Source organism: Lepus europaeus, chromosome 2, assembly GCF_033115175.1.
Source record: "Lepus europaeus isolate LE1 chromosome 2, mLepTim1.pri, whole genome shotgun sequence".
NCBI lineage: Eukaryota > Metazoa > Chordata > Mammalia > Lagomorpha > Leporidae > Lepus > Lepus europaeus.
This window is the reverse complement of record NC_084828.1, coordinates 145,393,669-145,408,915: the sequence shown is the minus strand read 5'-3', so window position 1 is coordinate 145,408,915 and position 15,247 is coordinate 145,393,669. Positions and strand designations below refer to the sequence as shown.

Below are 15,247 nucleotides of genomic sequence, written 5' to 3'. Positions count from 1 at the left end.
TTACTTAAGATCCACAAGGAAAATGTGGTATTCCAGAAGACAAGTAAACAGAGTATACACAGAAAGAAGAGGTAGCTATATCTTTCCAGAGAATGAAAGAGGACATAAGGGGCTGGCACTGTGGCACAGTGAGTAAAGCTGCCACCTGCAGAGCCGGCATCTCATAACGGCACTGGTTTGAGTCCTGGCTGTTCCACTTCCAATCCAGCTTCCTGCTAATGTGCCTGGGAAAGCAACAGAAGATGGCCCAAGTCCTTGAGCCCCTTCACCAACATAGGAGACCCAGAAGAAGTTCCAGGCTCCTGGCTTCAGATCAGTTCAGCTCCTGCTGTTGCAGCCATTTGGGGTGTGAACCAGCAGATGGAAGACCTCTCTCACTGCTTCTGTGAACTTGCTTTTCAAAAAAAGAAAGAAGGAAGGGGAGGGAGAGAGGGGACATCTGGGAGTCAGCCACTGACTTGAACCATAGAAAGTAACTGTTGACTTCAATAACAGAAGCAGTGAAGTGGCAGAGGGAAAACTGCATGGAGAACTGCATAGGAAAAGACTGAGTCAAGAAACTAAATATAAATAATTCTTTGAGAATTGGTTAAATGAAAAGGAGAAAAACGGCATTGTTGCTAGAAGGCCATTAGGAAAACAAGATACGTATGATAGTTTATATGTCAAAGGGTTGGCTAGGCTATTGTGCCCAGTAATATAATCAAACACTAATCTAGGAGATAGGTATCTGGCACAGTAGTTAAATGACAGTTGAGATACCCATGTTCCATGCCAGAGTGCCTGAGTACTAGCTTCTCTGATTCCAATCCAGCTTCCTGCTGATGCACACCTTGGGAAGCAGAAGGCAATGGTTCAAGTGCTTGGGTCTCTGCCACTCCGGTGGGAGACTGAGACTAGGCTCTAGGCTCTGGGCTCCTTGCTTTAGCCTGGTCCAGTCCGAGTTTTGAGTGCTCGGTAAGTGAACCACTATATGGAAGGGATCTCTCTTTCAGTCTGTCTCTCTCTTTCTCTCTCTGCCTTTCAAACAAAATAAAAATAAATAATTTTTAAAAAATCCACTAATCCAGTTATTACCTTGAAGATTTTTTTAAAGATTTATTTATTTAATCAAAAGTCAGAGTTACACAGAGAGAGGAGAGGCAGAGAGAAAAATAGAAGTCTTCCATCCAATGGTTCACTCCCCAATTGGCAACAACGGCAGGAGCTGTGCCATTCTGAAGCCAGGAGTCAGGAGCTTCTTCTGGGTCTTCTATGCAGGTGAAGGGGCCCAAGGACTTGGGCCATCTTCTAGTGTTTTCCCAGGCCATAGAAAAGAGCTGGATGGGAAGAAGAGCAGCCAGAACTAGAACTAGTATACATATGGGATGCTTGCGCTGCAGGCAGAGGATTAACCTACTTGCACCATAGTACCGGCCCCACCTTGAAGATATTTTCTACATATGGCCAACATCTAAAATCAGTTGATATTAAGAAGAATATCACCAATAATTACCTACTCCAATCAGTTGAAGGGTTACAAGCAAAAACAGGTTTTACAGAGAGGAAATGTCTGCCTAATATTCTGAGCTTCCAGACAGACCTGTAGATCTAACTCAAAACTGCACAGCTCCCTAGTTTCCAGCTTGCTGACCTGCCCGACAGATTTGAAATTTGCCAGCTCTCACAACTGCATTGAGTCAATTTATTGAAATACATTTCTCTGTGTGATATGAGTGTTTCTTCAACAGTTCCGTTTCTCTGGGGAATCCAGACTGACACAAACGATTTCTAAAAGATGGGCACTGTCACAGCATCTCAGTATAATGATAAGAATTTTCTATTAAATGGGAGGAAATTGAAATCAGGGGTGAGACTCAAATTGGCACCCATATGGAATACCTGCGATGCAGGCAGCAGCTTTACCTGCTTTGCTACAATGTTGTCCCTAAAACAGAATGTACTTGGAGAATAACAACGAATTAGGAACTTATAATGATAGTCAAAATTAAGTTCATTAAAAATGAGGAAATATAAGAAAAGTGAGTAGACAGACTAAGAAATGAAAACCATATGAAAAATAATAAGAAACTCAGAATATCTCAAGAGAATAATATCAAGAAATCAAAGTGACCAGCAAAGTGAATGGGAAAAAAATGTATTCACCAGGGGCACATGCCCATGAAATTTCAAACATTACAAAGAAAAAGATACAACAGCTTCAAAAGACAAGAAACAGGATGAGAATCAGAAGTCTGAATAACACTGGCCTTCTCAAAAGCAACAATAGAAGCAAGACATAAATTCTGAAAAAAACAATTTTCAAAGATAAAATCAAAACTGATCAGACTATTTACCATGAGAATACCAAATAGTTTTCAGGCATGCAAAATATTTGCTTCTCCAATATCCATTAGCTCAAAAAGCTATCACATAATATGCTGCACAGAGAGACTGAATTAAAGAAAAGATGATGGGGCTGGCACTGTGGCACAGTGGGTTAACGCCCTGGCCTGAAGTGCTGGCATCCCATAGGGGCGCCGGTTGAAGATCCAGCTGCTCCACTTCCTATCCAGCTCTCTGCTATGACCTGGGAAAGCAACAGAAGATGGCCCAAGTCCTTGGGCCCCTGCACCTGCATGGGAGACCCGGAAGATGCTCCTGGCTCTTGGCTTCAGATCAGTGCAGCTCCAACTGTTGCAGCCAACTGTGGAGTGAACCATCGGATGGAAGACCTCTCTCTCTCTCTCTGCCTTTCCTCTCTCTAACTCTTTCAAATAAATAAATAAATCTTAAAAAAAAAAAAAAAAAGATGACAAGGGATCCAAAATCTGATAAAGGATCCAAACAATGGCTGAGAAGTCCAACATGTTAAAAGAGATCTAAATTTTAGAAAATAAAACACAATACAATAAAAATTAAAATCAGACAAATGTATGCTACAAAACTTATTTGAACATTAAAAAAAAAATAAGATAAAACCCTTAATAAATATACATATGAATGCAGTAGAGGATGGCCCAAGTCCTTGGGCCCTGCACGCGCAAGGGAGACCAGGAGAAGCACCTGGCTCCTGGCTTTGGATCAGCGCGCTGCGCCGGCTGCAGCGGCCATTGGAGGGTGAACCAACAGCAAAGGAAGACCTTTCTCTCTGTCTCTCTCTCTCACTGTCCACTATGCCTGCCAAAAAAAAAAAAAAAAAAAAAAAAAAAAAAAAATCAGTACTATGTAGATCTTAAAAAAAAAAATAAAAGTTGAGGTGTAAAAGGAAATTTTTCCAAAGTCACCAAGTTAGTGAACAGAAGATATGAAGTGTTTAATTTAAAAAAAAAAAAAGTGTCGAGTGTAAGCATTTAGTCTGCTGGGTAAGATGCTGGTTAAGATGCCCATGTCCTACACTGGGTTTCCTGTGTCTGAAATCTGTCTCTAGATTTGACCCCAACTTCCTGGTAATGTAGAAACTGGGAATAATTGGTAATGGTTCAAGTAATTGAGTCCTTAACACTCACATGGGAAACCTGGATTGATTTCCTAGCTCACTTCTGACTTTGCCTTGTCCAGGGCAGGGCTGTTGTAGGCAACTTGTCCAGGGGAATTGTCGTGGGCAACTCCCAACAGATGGGAGCCTGTACATCCTCTGTCTGTGCTTCTCAAATAAATAAATGCATATATTTTTAAATTATTATTTCTTTACAAAAACTGGCTCCAAAAAGAAGGCTAATCTTCAGATATGATAATAGAAACTAAAAGATAGAAATCTAAAAAAAAAAATAGAAAAATTTAAAAGTTATTTTAGATCTATATTTACTTTTTTAGAAAGATAATCACAATTTTGAGGCTACACTTTATTTTACAGGTAAAGTTATTTGATAGAGAAGTCTTTGCACATTTGGCCATGTATCAGGCACCAATCCCCCAAGAACATTAGAAATCTACAACTCACAAATCCTAGAAAGTAAACAAAGGTTTTATACTTGGAGGAAGAGAAAGACAAAAGTAATGAAGTATAGAAACACAATGACAAACATATAAAGGAAAACAGTCTCTAGGAGAATTTTTAAATGACTATGAGGAAAATAAAATATAAAGAGACAAAAGGAAGAAATAATTTGCACTCTTTCACCTATATTTTGGTAATGCCAAACTTGCTAGAATTTTCAGTTCCAAACCTGAGAAACTGGAAATAATCTATCTGTGATGTAGGCAGGGAAGTTAGCAAGGAATAGCTGTGGTCATCAGCACCTCCCTGCATTACCCCCACCCAACCCTTTCAATGCCCAAAACAAACCCCACCCCCTCTTTCCCCTATAGCAGAAAACCAAAGCACTGGCTAAAAACATCCAATATGGCTGCTGGCTATGTTTCCACAACGACTTTTTGCTCATTACAGTAAAATGGCCATGGCTGACACTCTCATATACTTGATGCTATGACACTTGGGAGATTTCCAAAAATGGCAAGGAAATGGCAAGTACTTAAGCCACACAGAATACTCCATTCTTTTCAATATTTAGTGAAGCTCACCCCAGATACCACCTTTTATGTCTCCAAATCATTTATAAAAATAAAAATGCATGCTGTCAGTTTTCCTAAGAGCAATTTAGAGTTATTTACTTATGAAGTTATTTACTTATTTTTGATTTCTCCATTTGTTCAGTCTTCTACTACTAAGATAAATTGGTACTCAATTAATTCTGAGTAAAAACATGAATGAAGTGAAACACTGGCAAGCATCAGTAGCTCTTCTTGTCATTAAACAGCAGCAGCTTTCTAAATGCCAAGCACTGATCTCAATTCTCCTGATCTCTCTTAACAAGAGGTAGCTATTATTATCTTTTCCACTTTGCGTAAGAAAAAATTACTTCAGACAAGTTAAGGACTTGTCCAAGGTTATCCAACTAGTAAAAAGCAAGGAGTGATATGAATGCAGAATCTGGCTTCAGAAACTTTTCTATTCACCATTCCATTAAAGTATTACTAACTAAAAGACAAAAATTGTCAATTTTTTGAGGCAAACAGTTTTCAGTCTATGATTAAAGAACATAGCAATTTCATATAACGTAGTTTTCCTCAAAGGAAAAGCCCAGAGATGCTTACATTGTGACACATATTAATCAATATTGAACTACATGTCAATAAAATAATGTTAAACAGCAAGTTATAAAGAAAGGTTTACTCTATCAAATATCTAAGAAGCACTTGTTAACCACTGTTGAAGACTGGCATCATTGTCATCTTGACCACATTTCACAATTTTTCCCAATATATTTTGGAAAGCAGAAAAAAAAACCACCATGCCATTGTTAATATAAATCTTTTATGTTTTTATTATTTGTTCAAATTAGCATTTTTACTTTAGAAGTGAGAGGTAATTATAATTAAGCTATTTGTAACATAATAGAAATACATATGAGAAAATAACAAAAAATTGAGAAAAACATCCTCAAATTCCTGGACGGGAATACCACTGTTTAGATGGTCTGTGACTAGATGAACTCAATCTCCTTTTATTCCTTGCTAAGGATTAAAAAAATTCTAGAATCAATGCATTGTTTTAGTCGTACATTGACAATTTAATTTCAAATGTCTCCTGGGAGGTGTAAATCATAATACAGGAAGCCTTCTTCATCCTTCTTTATTAAAGTGCTTTAAATAAATGAAAGGATGTTTTAAAATTTTATTTAAGATAAAGGAAAATATTATATAAAATGTAATTGTTAACATTGTTTCAATTTAACAATAAAAACATTCCAAAAGAGTTTAACTCCAATGGAAAGTGACAGTATTTACAACTGAAATAAATAGTCCTAAAGAACTACAGAATGATAACAACTTTTAATAAAAATGCAGGTAAAAGTATATTATATATATATATATATATATATTATGCAATGCATAAACACTGACAATAGGGACACATTGTTTAATTTATAACAAGAAAATGGGGTACTTGGAAACAAATTAAAAGTACCACTGATTAAGACCACTCTGATGACTTAATGAAGCTCTGGAACTCATCACATCTGTACCCTACAAAATAACTAACCTGATCGTCTCTCCTCAGCTAAGATATAAGCAATGTCAAGGAGCATTTTATTCCAAAGACGATAATCATATCTGGCCATAACTGCCTTGCAACTGTCCATGCACATAGTCTTTGAAGCAGAGGATTAAATGTTCCTGCCCATTTTATCTAGTCCCCAAGACTTGTCCTGCAAAGTGAATAAAAATGATTATCTTATAATCTATTCCTTGCACACATACCATAAAAAAAGATGGCAAAGACAAGAACCAAAAATCCCTTTAAAAGATGAATGATTACTGTCCAGTCTGAAATTAAGTTCTCAGCAAGCCCTCTGTACTTTGTTGAAGGGAAGGGGGACTAATATTTTATACAACTAATATTTTATACAACTGAGCATTGGAAGATCTCACCATTATTGTAGAAACATGGGAATTACAGTAATATTTTAGAGTAAATTTAGAAAATGCCTAAATAACAGGTATTATTCTTTGAAAAACCAGTGTAAATATAACTCACTTTCTATTTTTCAATATGATTTTGAAAAATGTGAAATTCAAATATGCTACATGATGACGTAAAAAGAGCTTAGGTTAAAGCAAAACTGTGTATCACGAAGCTTTAAAGCTATAGTGGACATCAGTAAATTGTGTGAGGAGAGATAGATAGGCAACTACAGGGAGGAGGGAATTACACAGCTCAAAGATATAGAAAGAAAGCAGTAATGAAAACATTTTTAAGCATGGCAGATAGATAAACAAAGGGATAAATACAGAGAAAATTATAATAAAGTCACTGAAAAAGAATGAATGGAAAGGAGAACAAAAAAAGACCATACTAAAGTCAGTAAAATACAGTAATATATCGTTTACATAGCAGTAGAGGACACAAGCAAATGAATTAAAGAGCCTTGTATAGATAATCAAAACAAAATTTTAGGAGGCAAAATAGTCTGCATATTTCTGTACTGTAATAGTCTTTCACTTGTGTTTTTAAGGAGTATATGGCACATATTTAATCTGTTGTACAGAATGCATACAGGCTTCTGGATTAAAGAAAGGTTAGCTTGCTCATACAGAAAACACCACACCCCACCACCAGTGGCTTTTATCTTCAGATTTGTAAATTAATTTTCTTGTTTTCCTTTCTGTTAGGAATTTTCATTTCACAATACCACCAGCAGGATAGTTTCCAAGGTGTCCCTATATTAATCTAATGCTTCTCCTTTTCCCTTAGTCTTGGAAAACCAAACAATTACTACTGTATCAACAATGCAAGTTCATTAATTTTTATAACAGCAGTTTTGGCTATCCAGAAGCAATTTCTACTTTTGTGTTTAAGCTTTGTTTATATCTAATCAGTGAATTACCAAAGTATGACAACCATGTAAATGGTCATTACGGTACTTAAAAAGATGAAAATAGAAAAAATGAAAAAAACAAAAAACAAAAAAAACCAAACAAATGCTGAAGACACTAAAGTTCATGAAATTAGAAAACAATGTACAATATCAAGTAATGTTTTAAACAATAAACCATATTTTTATAGTACTGTTTTAAAAAATGCAACTGATTCCAATAAGATCTCTGTTTTCCGAATAATGAGAAAGATACTCTCAAGGCACAGAATAAACTGTGTTTACTACATGTTCTATAGAAATATTTTTCAACCATAAAATCTATTATTTTACTTTTAAAAAAGTTGCTCAAAATCTGTTTCTTATAACAAGAGAAATTTCAACCTCAAAAGTAAACCAACTATGTTTTATATTTGCTGTAGAACTCTAACAAGAGACTAACAGACCCTAATATGGATCAACCATGTTGAGGATAAAAAGAGAACTGGAGGCAGAAAAAAAAAAAAGTATGACTCCAGATAATATTATCATATTGGTTTTGGGCAACATGTTAAGCCAGGAAATGACAGAATTTTAAATCAGGCTTTTGTAATGTATTTACAGTAACTCCTTAAAGCACTAGCAAGAACATCACCTAGAAACCTGTTCAACTTTAGGGGTTAGGCCCAACAACAATCTTTCAACAAGCTCTGTAGGTGTTTATGATGCATGCTAAAGTTTGAGAACTAATGATTAAATAAATTAATTAGTGAGATATTGAAATTTAAATGCAAGATTACATACAATAATGAAACTAAACCATTTTTGTCATGATAATAAATAACATGTATATGGACAAAGTTACTACAATTAAAAAGGCTGTAATTTAGCAGTATTTAATACATTTATGTACATACATGTATGCATGCATTCCATGTCATGAGTGAGAAAGAACAGTCATTTTAGGAAAACACAGTTAAGAGAGGGAAAATGAAATTACCCTGTTGTGGAAAAATGAATATAATTAGCTGACAAGTTATCAAGATAATTTTAAAATGAAGAATGCAAAAATGAAAACTACAGTCAGCCAGTTTTTCAAATTATCCACAGCCTACCTAAATGAACTAACTTTAGAAACATTAAGTTTAGGTATATCTAAGTCCTATGAGGAATAGGGAAAATGTCTACTATCTTACTAGATGAACTGCTTAAAATATAAACAAATGTTTACATACTTATAAATAACAATGAATAATAAATGAATAATTAAGAGGAGGAAAAAGTATGAATTTGGAATTTCAATTATTACTACTTAGATTTACCAAAGAGCATGGCTTATTGGCCTCTTAAAATTTCTTTGATTATAAAATAAAAATATAAAAAAAAAAAACCCTAAAAATTCAGACAGGCATTTGTTGACACAGGTCAAAAAACTTCAATTCTCATTTTTAAGGCCATCAAATACCAGTTAGCTAAAAAGCCAAACACTTTACATGAATAAATTAGACAAATCATTAGGGGAAAATGTTATTATTCAGGAGTACACTAAAAGTTTAACAGAATAATACATTTAACAAAAATAAAGAAAAGGTAAGAAAATGCTGATTACTTACCAGCAAGAGTACTTGTATGCCTAAAAGCTCTGACCTGGGAGTCTGACAAACCAGTCAAAAGGGAGATCACTGTGTCCATCATATACTCATCGTAAATTATGCTATATTGACACTGTCGAATCAGGACTCCAATAAATTCACAAAAATTTGAACGAAATTTTTTCCACTGAGGTCCGGGCATGGTAAGGGGATAATCACCACTGTCCTAAAAGGGATAAAAAAAGAACATATTAACTATGGTGTAAAGCAGTTTGGGGACTGGCACTGCAGTGCAGTGAGTCAAGCTGCTGCCCCACAACTGGCAGCCCATATAGGAGCACTGGTTCAAGTTCTGACATTCTTCTTACCATTATAAAAGAACCTTTATAAAAAATAGATGTGGACAGAAATACAAGATAACTTCCAGAAGTATGTTGATTAATTTATAATTTTGGATTTTGACATGCCACAACTAATTTTTAAATGTTCAAAATTATTGTTTCTTTTTTCTATGTATACCATTCAAAACAATAAAGTTTGTTGTACTTGGATTATAGCTGTGATCATTTGAAGTAGAAAACTTTTAAAATTAGTTTAATTAGAAAACTTTCAAATTTTAAAGATAATTTTCAAAAATTAAGAATTTCCAAAATTAAAAGCATTTTATTGACAGGCTTAAAGCTACCCTCATGTTGAAAACTCCAACCTCATTACTTTCAATTTTACTCTGAACTTGATCATAACTTTTTACTTCTCCGAGTTACTTTTGCCAGAAAATATTAACCTGGGTTCTTTATGTGACCAGACTGCACCACCTTGTTAATAACACAGAACTGAGAGTTGAGACCAACTGGTAGGTGTTTTTCTAGTTAAAAACATTTAATTATAGAAATGTAGAAAGTTAGTAATTCTATTAACTTGGTTATCTACATATCTTCATTTGCAGCTTTTTATCTTTCCTAGACAAACCACTACCACGAAAGCCATTTAAAGGGCTCTGTGGTGTCCTAGGAAACAGAACAGTTCCAAGACTAAGGAATATAAAACAAATTGGGAAGAGATTGACAATTGTAGTTAAAATCCCAAAAGAAAGTTAATATTGGTACTATATGAGTGTTAGGGCGTTCACAGCCCCCAAATGTTAAGAGGCTGGATAAATCTTGTTAGATGTCTCAATTTGGAATGTAGGTGTAGACTGGAAAAGGCACACCTGCCTGCAACTTTTGTATCACAAAAGCCCACGGGACTAAGAGCTCCTCTTGCCTTAAAACAAATTGGGAGATTTTAGTCAATGAATGATCCACAACTAGACCTGGACCACAAGTAGGCCACAAGAAAATAAACTACCTAGACAGGTCCAACAGCAAGAGGAAAGAAAGGCAGAATAACCAGCATACATCAAAACATGAATTTTAAAGTTATACAGCAGAAGATTCAAAAGCAGTGTACCTAACAAACAGAGCTCCAAGGAACTAACGTACTTGATTTCCTAATTAAGCAACCCAGTTGATGAACTGAAGAAAAGAATGATCATTATCTGATGAAAAAAATGTAATTTGCTAATGGGTTTCTAGAAAAACATTTAACAAGAACAGACTGGAACAGTAACTTTTTAAGCCCTTTAATCCTTCCATCTTTTAATTACCTGGTTGTTCAAACGTAAGTCTTACAATTAATAGGAGACAAATATGAGGATTCAGAATCACAGAAGAGGAGGAGGGAAAAAATATAGGTCTTTGATTGCCCTGTTAAACATCAGTACTAAACAAATATTGTCAATTCTCATCCATTCTGTGTAAGACAGATAAACAGTTTAAACCACTGTGTTCTATTTTTCTTGTTATAGACAAATCAATTTCCACTGCTAAGAGAATGGAATTAATGAGAAGTGGGGAAAGATGATTTATTCAATATATGATTCTGGTACAATTGGGTATTCATGAGTGGCTTCCACTTATGAGTTGGAAGGCTAAAAATGGAAGGAAAAAAAAAAAAAACCTCATAACTTTTTGTGAGCTGAAGTAACTTCAATTCCAAAGAGTGAGCTCCCCAAAAAGATAAAGAATACATATGCTGCTGAAAAGGTAGTTAGCATAAAAGTATGTAAAAAATAATAGCTAGGGACCAAACTCTGGCACAGCAGGTAAAGCTGCCACCAATGGAGCAGGCACCACATATGGGGCCCAGTTCGAGTCCTGGCTGCCTCATTTCTGATCCAGCTCTCTGCTGTGGCCTGAGAAAGCAATGGAAGGTGGCCCATGTTCTTAAGCCCTGCACCTGTGTGGGAGACCTGAAGGAAGCTCCTGGCTTCTGGCTTTGGATCGGCCCACCTCCGGTAGTTTCTGCCAATTGGAGAGTGTACCAGTGGTTGGAACACCTCTCTCTCTGCCTCTCTGTAACTCTGCCTTTCAAATGAAATAAATTAATAATAGAAATAATAGCTAGAGTTTTGGCCGGCACCATGGCTCAACAGGCTAATCCTCCGCCTAGTGGCGCCGGCACACCAGGTTCTAGTCCCAGTTGGGGCGCCGGATTCTGTCCCGGTTGCCACTCTTCCAGGTCAGCTCTCTGCTGTGGCCAGGGAGTGCAGTGGAGGATGGCCCAAGTGCTTGGGTCCTGCACCCCATGGGAGACCAGGATAAGCAACTGGCTCCTGCCTTCGGAACAGCGCGGTGCGCCGGCCGCAGCGTGCCAGCCACAGCGTGCCAGCCACAGCGGCCATTGGAGGGTGAACCAATGGCAAAAGGAAGACCTTTCTCTCTGCCTCTCTCTCTCACTAGCCACTCTGACTGTCAAAAAGTAAAAAAAAAAAAAAAAAAAAAAAAAAAAGAAAAGAAATAATAGCTAGAGTTTTAAAACTTCAAGCTTTTTTTAAATTATTGGATATTTTTGAACAATAGCTTTCTGGTCTAGATTTGTTGAGTTTTGGAAGGCAGAGTGATATAATGCAATGAATTCAGAAATTGAGATTAGTTTAGACTAATCTTGGGTCAAAGCCATGTTCTAACTTAAACTAGTTTAGTAGCCTTGGGCAACTCACTTAACCCTGAGATTCAGTTTCTACATCTGTGGCCATAAACAAACAGGAAATAATAATTCATATTTTGTGCAACCATAAGAAAGATTTAAAATATTAAAAAAGTTCCCAGTTAATGTCTAGAAAAAGAAAATAAAAAATTTATAAACTAGAGCTATAACAATTTTTACTGTCATTGTCATTATCTTGAAGTCCAAAAATAGAGTATTTCTAGAATGAACAGCAGGTTATTTTTCAAAGAAGTATCTACTCGAGTATTTTATTACTGGTCCATAACTGGCATGTATTTCTTAACAGTTGGCATTTGTCTCCTCAGAATTAACCATGACCTCCTAGTTATACCCACTGTGATATTTATGTTCTTGAGGCTTGAGAATATTTAAACATTCTTATCATATGTGGGGTTACATAACTTATAAGTAAGTTATTGGTCCAATTTTTGTCACCTCTTAAAATTTCACTTGAAGGTTGATTTGATTTTAAAAACAGGTGTTTAACTACAAATAAGCAAATCTGGAACTTTATCAAGTTTTCATATAAATGTTTTGTCCCAAAGCATAACTTAAAAAACCTTTTATAGTAAGGTTATCAACTATTACAATGGAAGATTTGAATGAGTAAATATTAAAAGCATAATAGAAGGGGCCAGTGCTGTGGCATATTGCCTACGCCTCTGCCTGTGGTGCCAGCATCCCAAATGGGCACTGTTTCGTGTCCCAGTAGTTCCTTTTCTGATCCAGATCTCTGCTAACGGGCTGGGAAAGTACTGGAAGATGGCCCAAGTGCTTGGGTCCCTGTACCCATTTGGGAGACATGGAAGTAGCTCCTGGCTCCTGGCTTTGGATCTGCTCAGTTCTAGATGTTGCAGCCATTTGGGGAGCGAACCACTGGATGGAAGACCTTTCTCTCTGTCTTTCCCTCTGTCTGAAACTGTGCCTCTCAAATAAGTAAAATCTATATAAAAAAAGGAAGACATGCTAATATTGTTATAAAAGAATACATTTAAATATTATGGTTTAAGATGGTAACAAAACATCTTAACATACTCATATGTTATATAGATTTTAATAAAATAATCCATATACAAGTTTTTTCAGGTAACAAGAAATAACTAAAATTTTATTGAACTGACAAGTGTGTGCTAGCTTGTCACTGGAAAATAAGTAGTTTGAACTCATTCAAAACTATTTTTTGCAGGTCTCAATTTGATGCTTACTACAAAAACTGACAGGAAAAGGAAACACAGAACAACTTAATGATGCAGGTAGGCAGAGGTTAAGGCTCAATTGCTGGAGGAAGGGCAAGCAGACCTGTTTGCTTTTTGTGGACCTTCCTCTCCTACAAGTCAGACGCCTTTATCTGCTGGAGAAAGGAATGGCAAATTGAATCACCTTCATGGCACAGGCAAAAATCCACTGCAGCTGAGTCAAGAGTAGAAGAAAAACACTCTTACTGGGAGAGAAAACAAGACAAAACACTGTCTGGGACTCTAAACTCTATACCAATACCAAGCAGACATCTGCTAACACTGGGACAGGGGCAGGAATTCCCATTCAAGCACTACCATACATGTCAGGCACAGGTTGGCTGCTACAGAAACCAGGGACAGGAAGCTGAGAAGACCCATTGATGGCTCAAGGCACACAGGGCACAGTTAAGACTTCAGCCAAGACTGTGATAATAGATACTCCTATCATAGCATAAAGGCAACAAGCAAAGTGTTCCACCACTAGGAAAAGGAGCAAGAATGTGGAGAGAGATCCCCTCTGTCAAGAGTGGGGAGCAGAGGCAACAGAGGTCTCTGAGGGTGAAGTATGGAAATACAAAACCACTGGTTTCCCAAGCACATGCAACAGCAGTCCACCACTAAAGAAATCTTAAGCCTGTGCTTTATCAAAGATAAGGATAGCAACAATACAAACATAGCCCAATTCCAGACTAGAATCCTGATGTATACTATTTTATAACTTCTATAAATACTATCAAAAGGAAAAAAACACTTGGGAAAAAAAAGAAAAATCTGTATATACTTCAAAAGAAGTTCTTTAACACTAGTTTTAAATTTCTCTTTGCCAAACACATTTACATATACAATGTAAAAAGAACTGTCTAGTTAATGATGGGCAGTGGGGGATTAAATACTAGCTTCCTTCCCAAAGTAGCAGAGCATTTTTTTCAGGAAAGCTAAGATAACAGTGATAAAAAAAAAAAAAAACACAGAGAGAACGATCCAATAGTACAAATACAAATGTTTCATGTATAACTAATACTTAAGATTCTTCAGGGTAGTTCAATAATATTGTTTTGCATAAATTATTTATTGGATGAACTAGTGCAAAGGTAAATCATATTAAATAAGAAAAAGGTTTAGCAATGCAAAAAGAATTTTAGGGTAGGAATAATATGAGGCATTCTCCATAAAAAGTAATACAGAGGCCGGCGCCATGGCTTAACAGGCTAATCCTCCACCTTGCGGCGCCGGCACACCGGGTTCTAGTCCCGGTTGGGGCGCCGGACTCTATCCCGGTTGCCCCTCTTCCAGGCCAGCTCTCTGCTATGGCCCGGGAAGGCAGTGGAGGATGGCCCAAGTGCTTGGGCCCTGCACCCGCAAGGGAGACCAGGAGAAGCACCTGGCTCCTGGCTTCGGATTAGCGAGATACGCCGTCCGTAGCGGCCATTGGAGGGTGAACCAACGGCAAAAAGGAAGACCTTTCTCTCTGTCTCTCTCTCTCACTATCCACTCTGCCTGTCAAAAAAAAAAAAAAAGTAATACAGAGCTAACCATTAAAGGTGTAGTAAAATAGCAAACCATCCAAATATGTTCAGGAAGAAACACGGGGAGAAAACTCTGTAGGCAAATAAAACAAGGTAGCCAGCATCTATATGGTAAGTACTTTGCAATATATAATCTGATATAATCTACACACTTTGGGGACTAATGGTGTGAACAAAGATAAAAGACACAAGACCTTAAGAAAGAACTTGTTCTTTACCTCAGAGTTTAAATATAGTCCTGGGATTATAAAGTCCACGTGCTTGCTTCGCTACAATTGGGTTTCACATGGTTTACTATAGGAACTTCTGGGACAGAAGAGTTGTCTACTGATTCTTTTCCAAAGGATGGACACTGCAGTACTGCTCTCAAATGGAGAGACAAGCAACTAATAGAAAAGTCTATCTCCCATAAGCTATACTTTGGAAATTTATATTCATTAAATAAAAGTTTAATTAAAAAAAAAAAGTCTATCTCCAAAATTTCACAAGTCACGAGGAAGCAGATA

The 15,247-nt window shown here is 36.6% G+C and overlaps 1 protein-coding gene across 5 annotated transcripts in view; it reads right to left on the bottom strand.

The window, feature by feature from the left end:
• The window catches only part of STAG1 (STAG1 cohesin complex component), a 362,716-nt gene that overhangs the window by 152,362 nt on the left and 195,107 nt on the right, over positions 1-15,247 (bottom strand). For all 5 annotated transcript variants that reach the window (XM_062214276.1, XM_062214273.1, XM_062214286.1 and 2 more), the window contains one exon: positions 8,951-9,155. In XM_062214276.1, the coding sequence (XP_062070260.1) occupies positions 8,951-9,155 (205 nt within the window). The remainder of the gene's footprint in view (positions 1-8,950; positions 9,156-15,247) is intronic.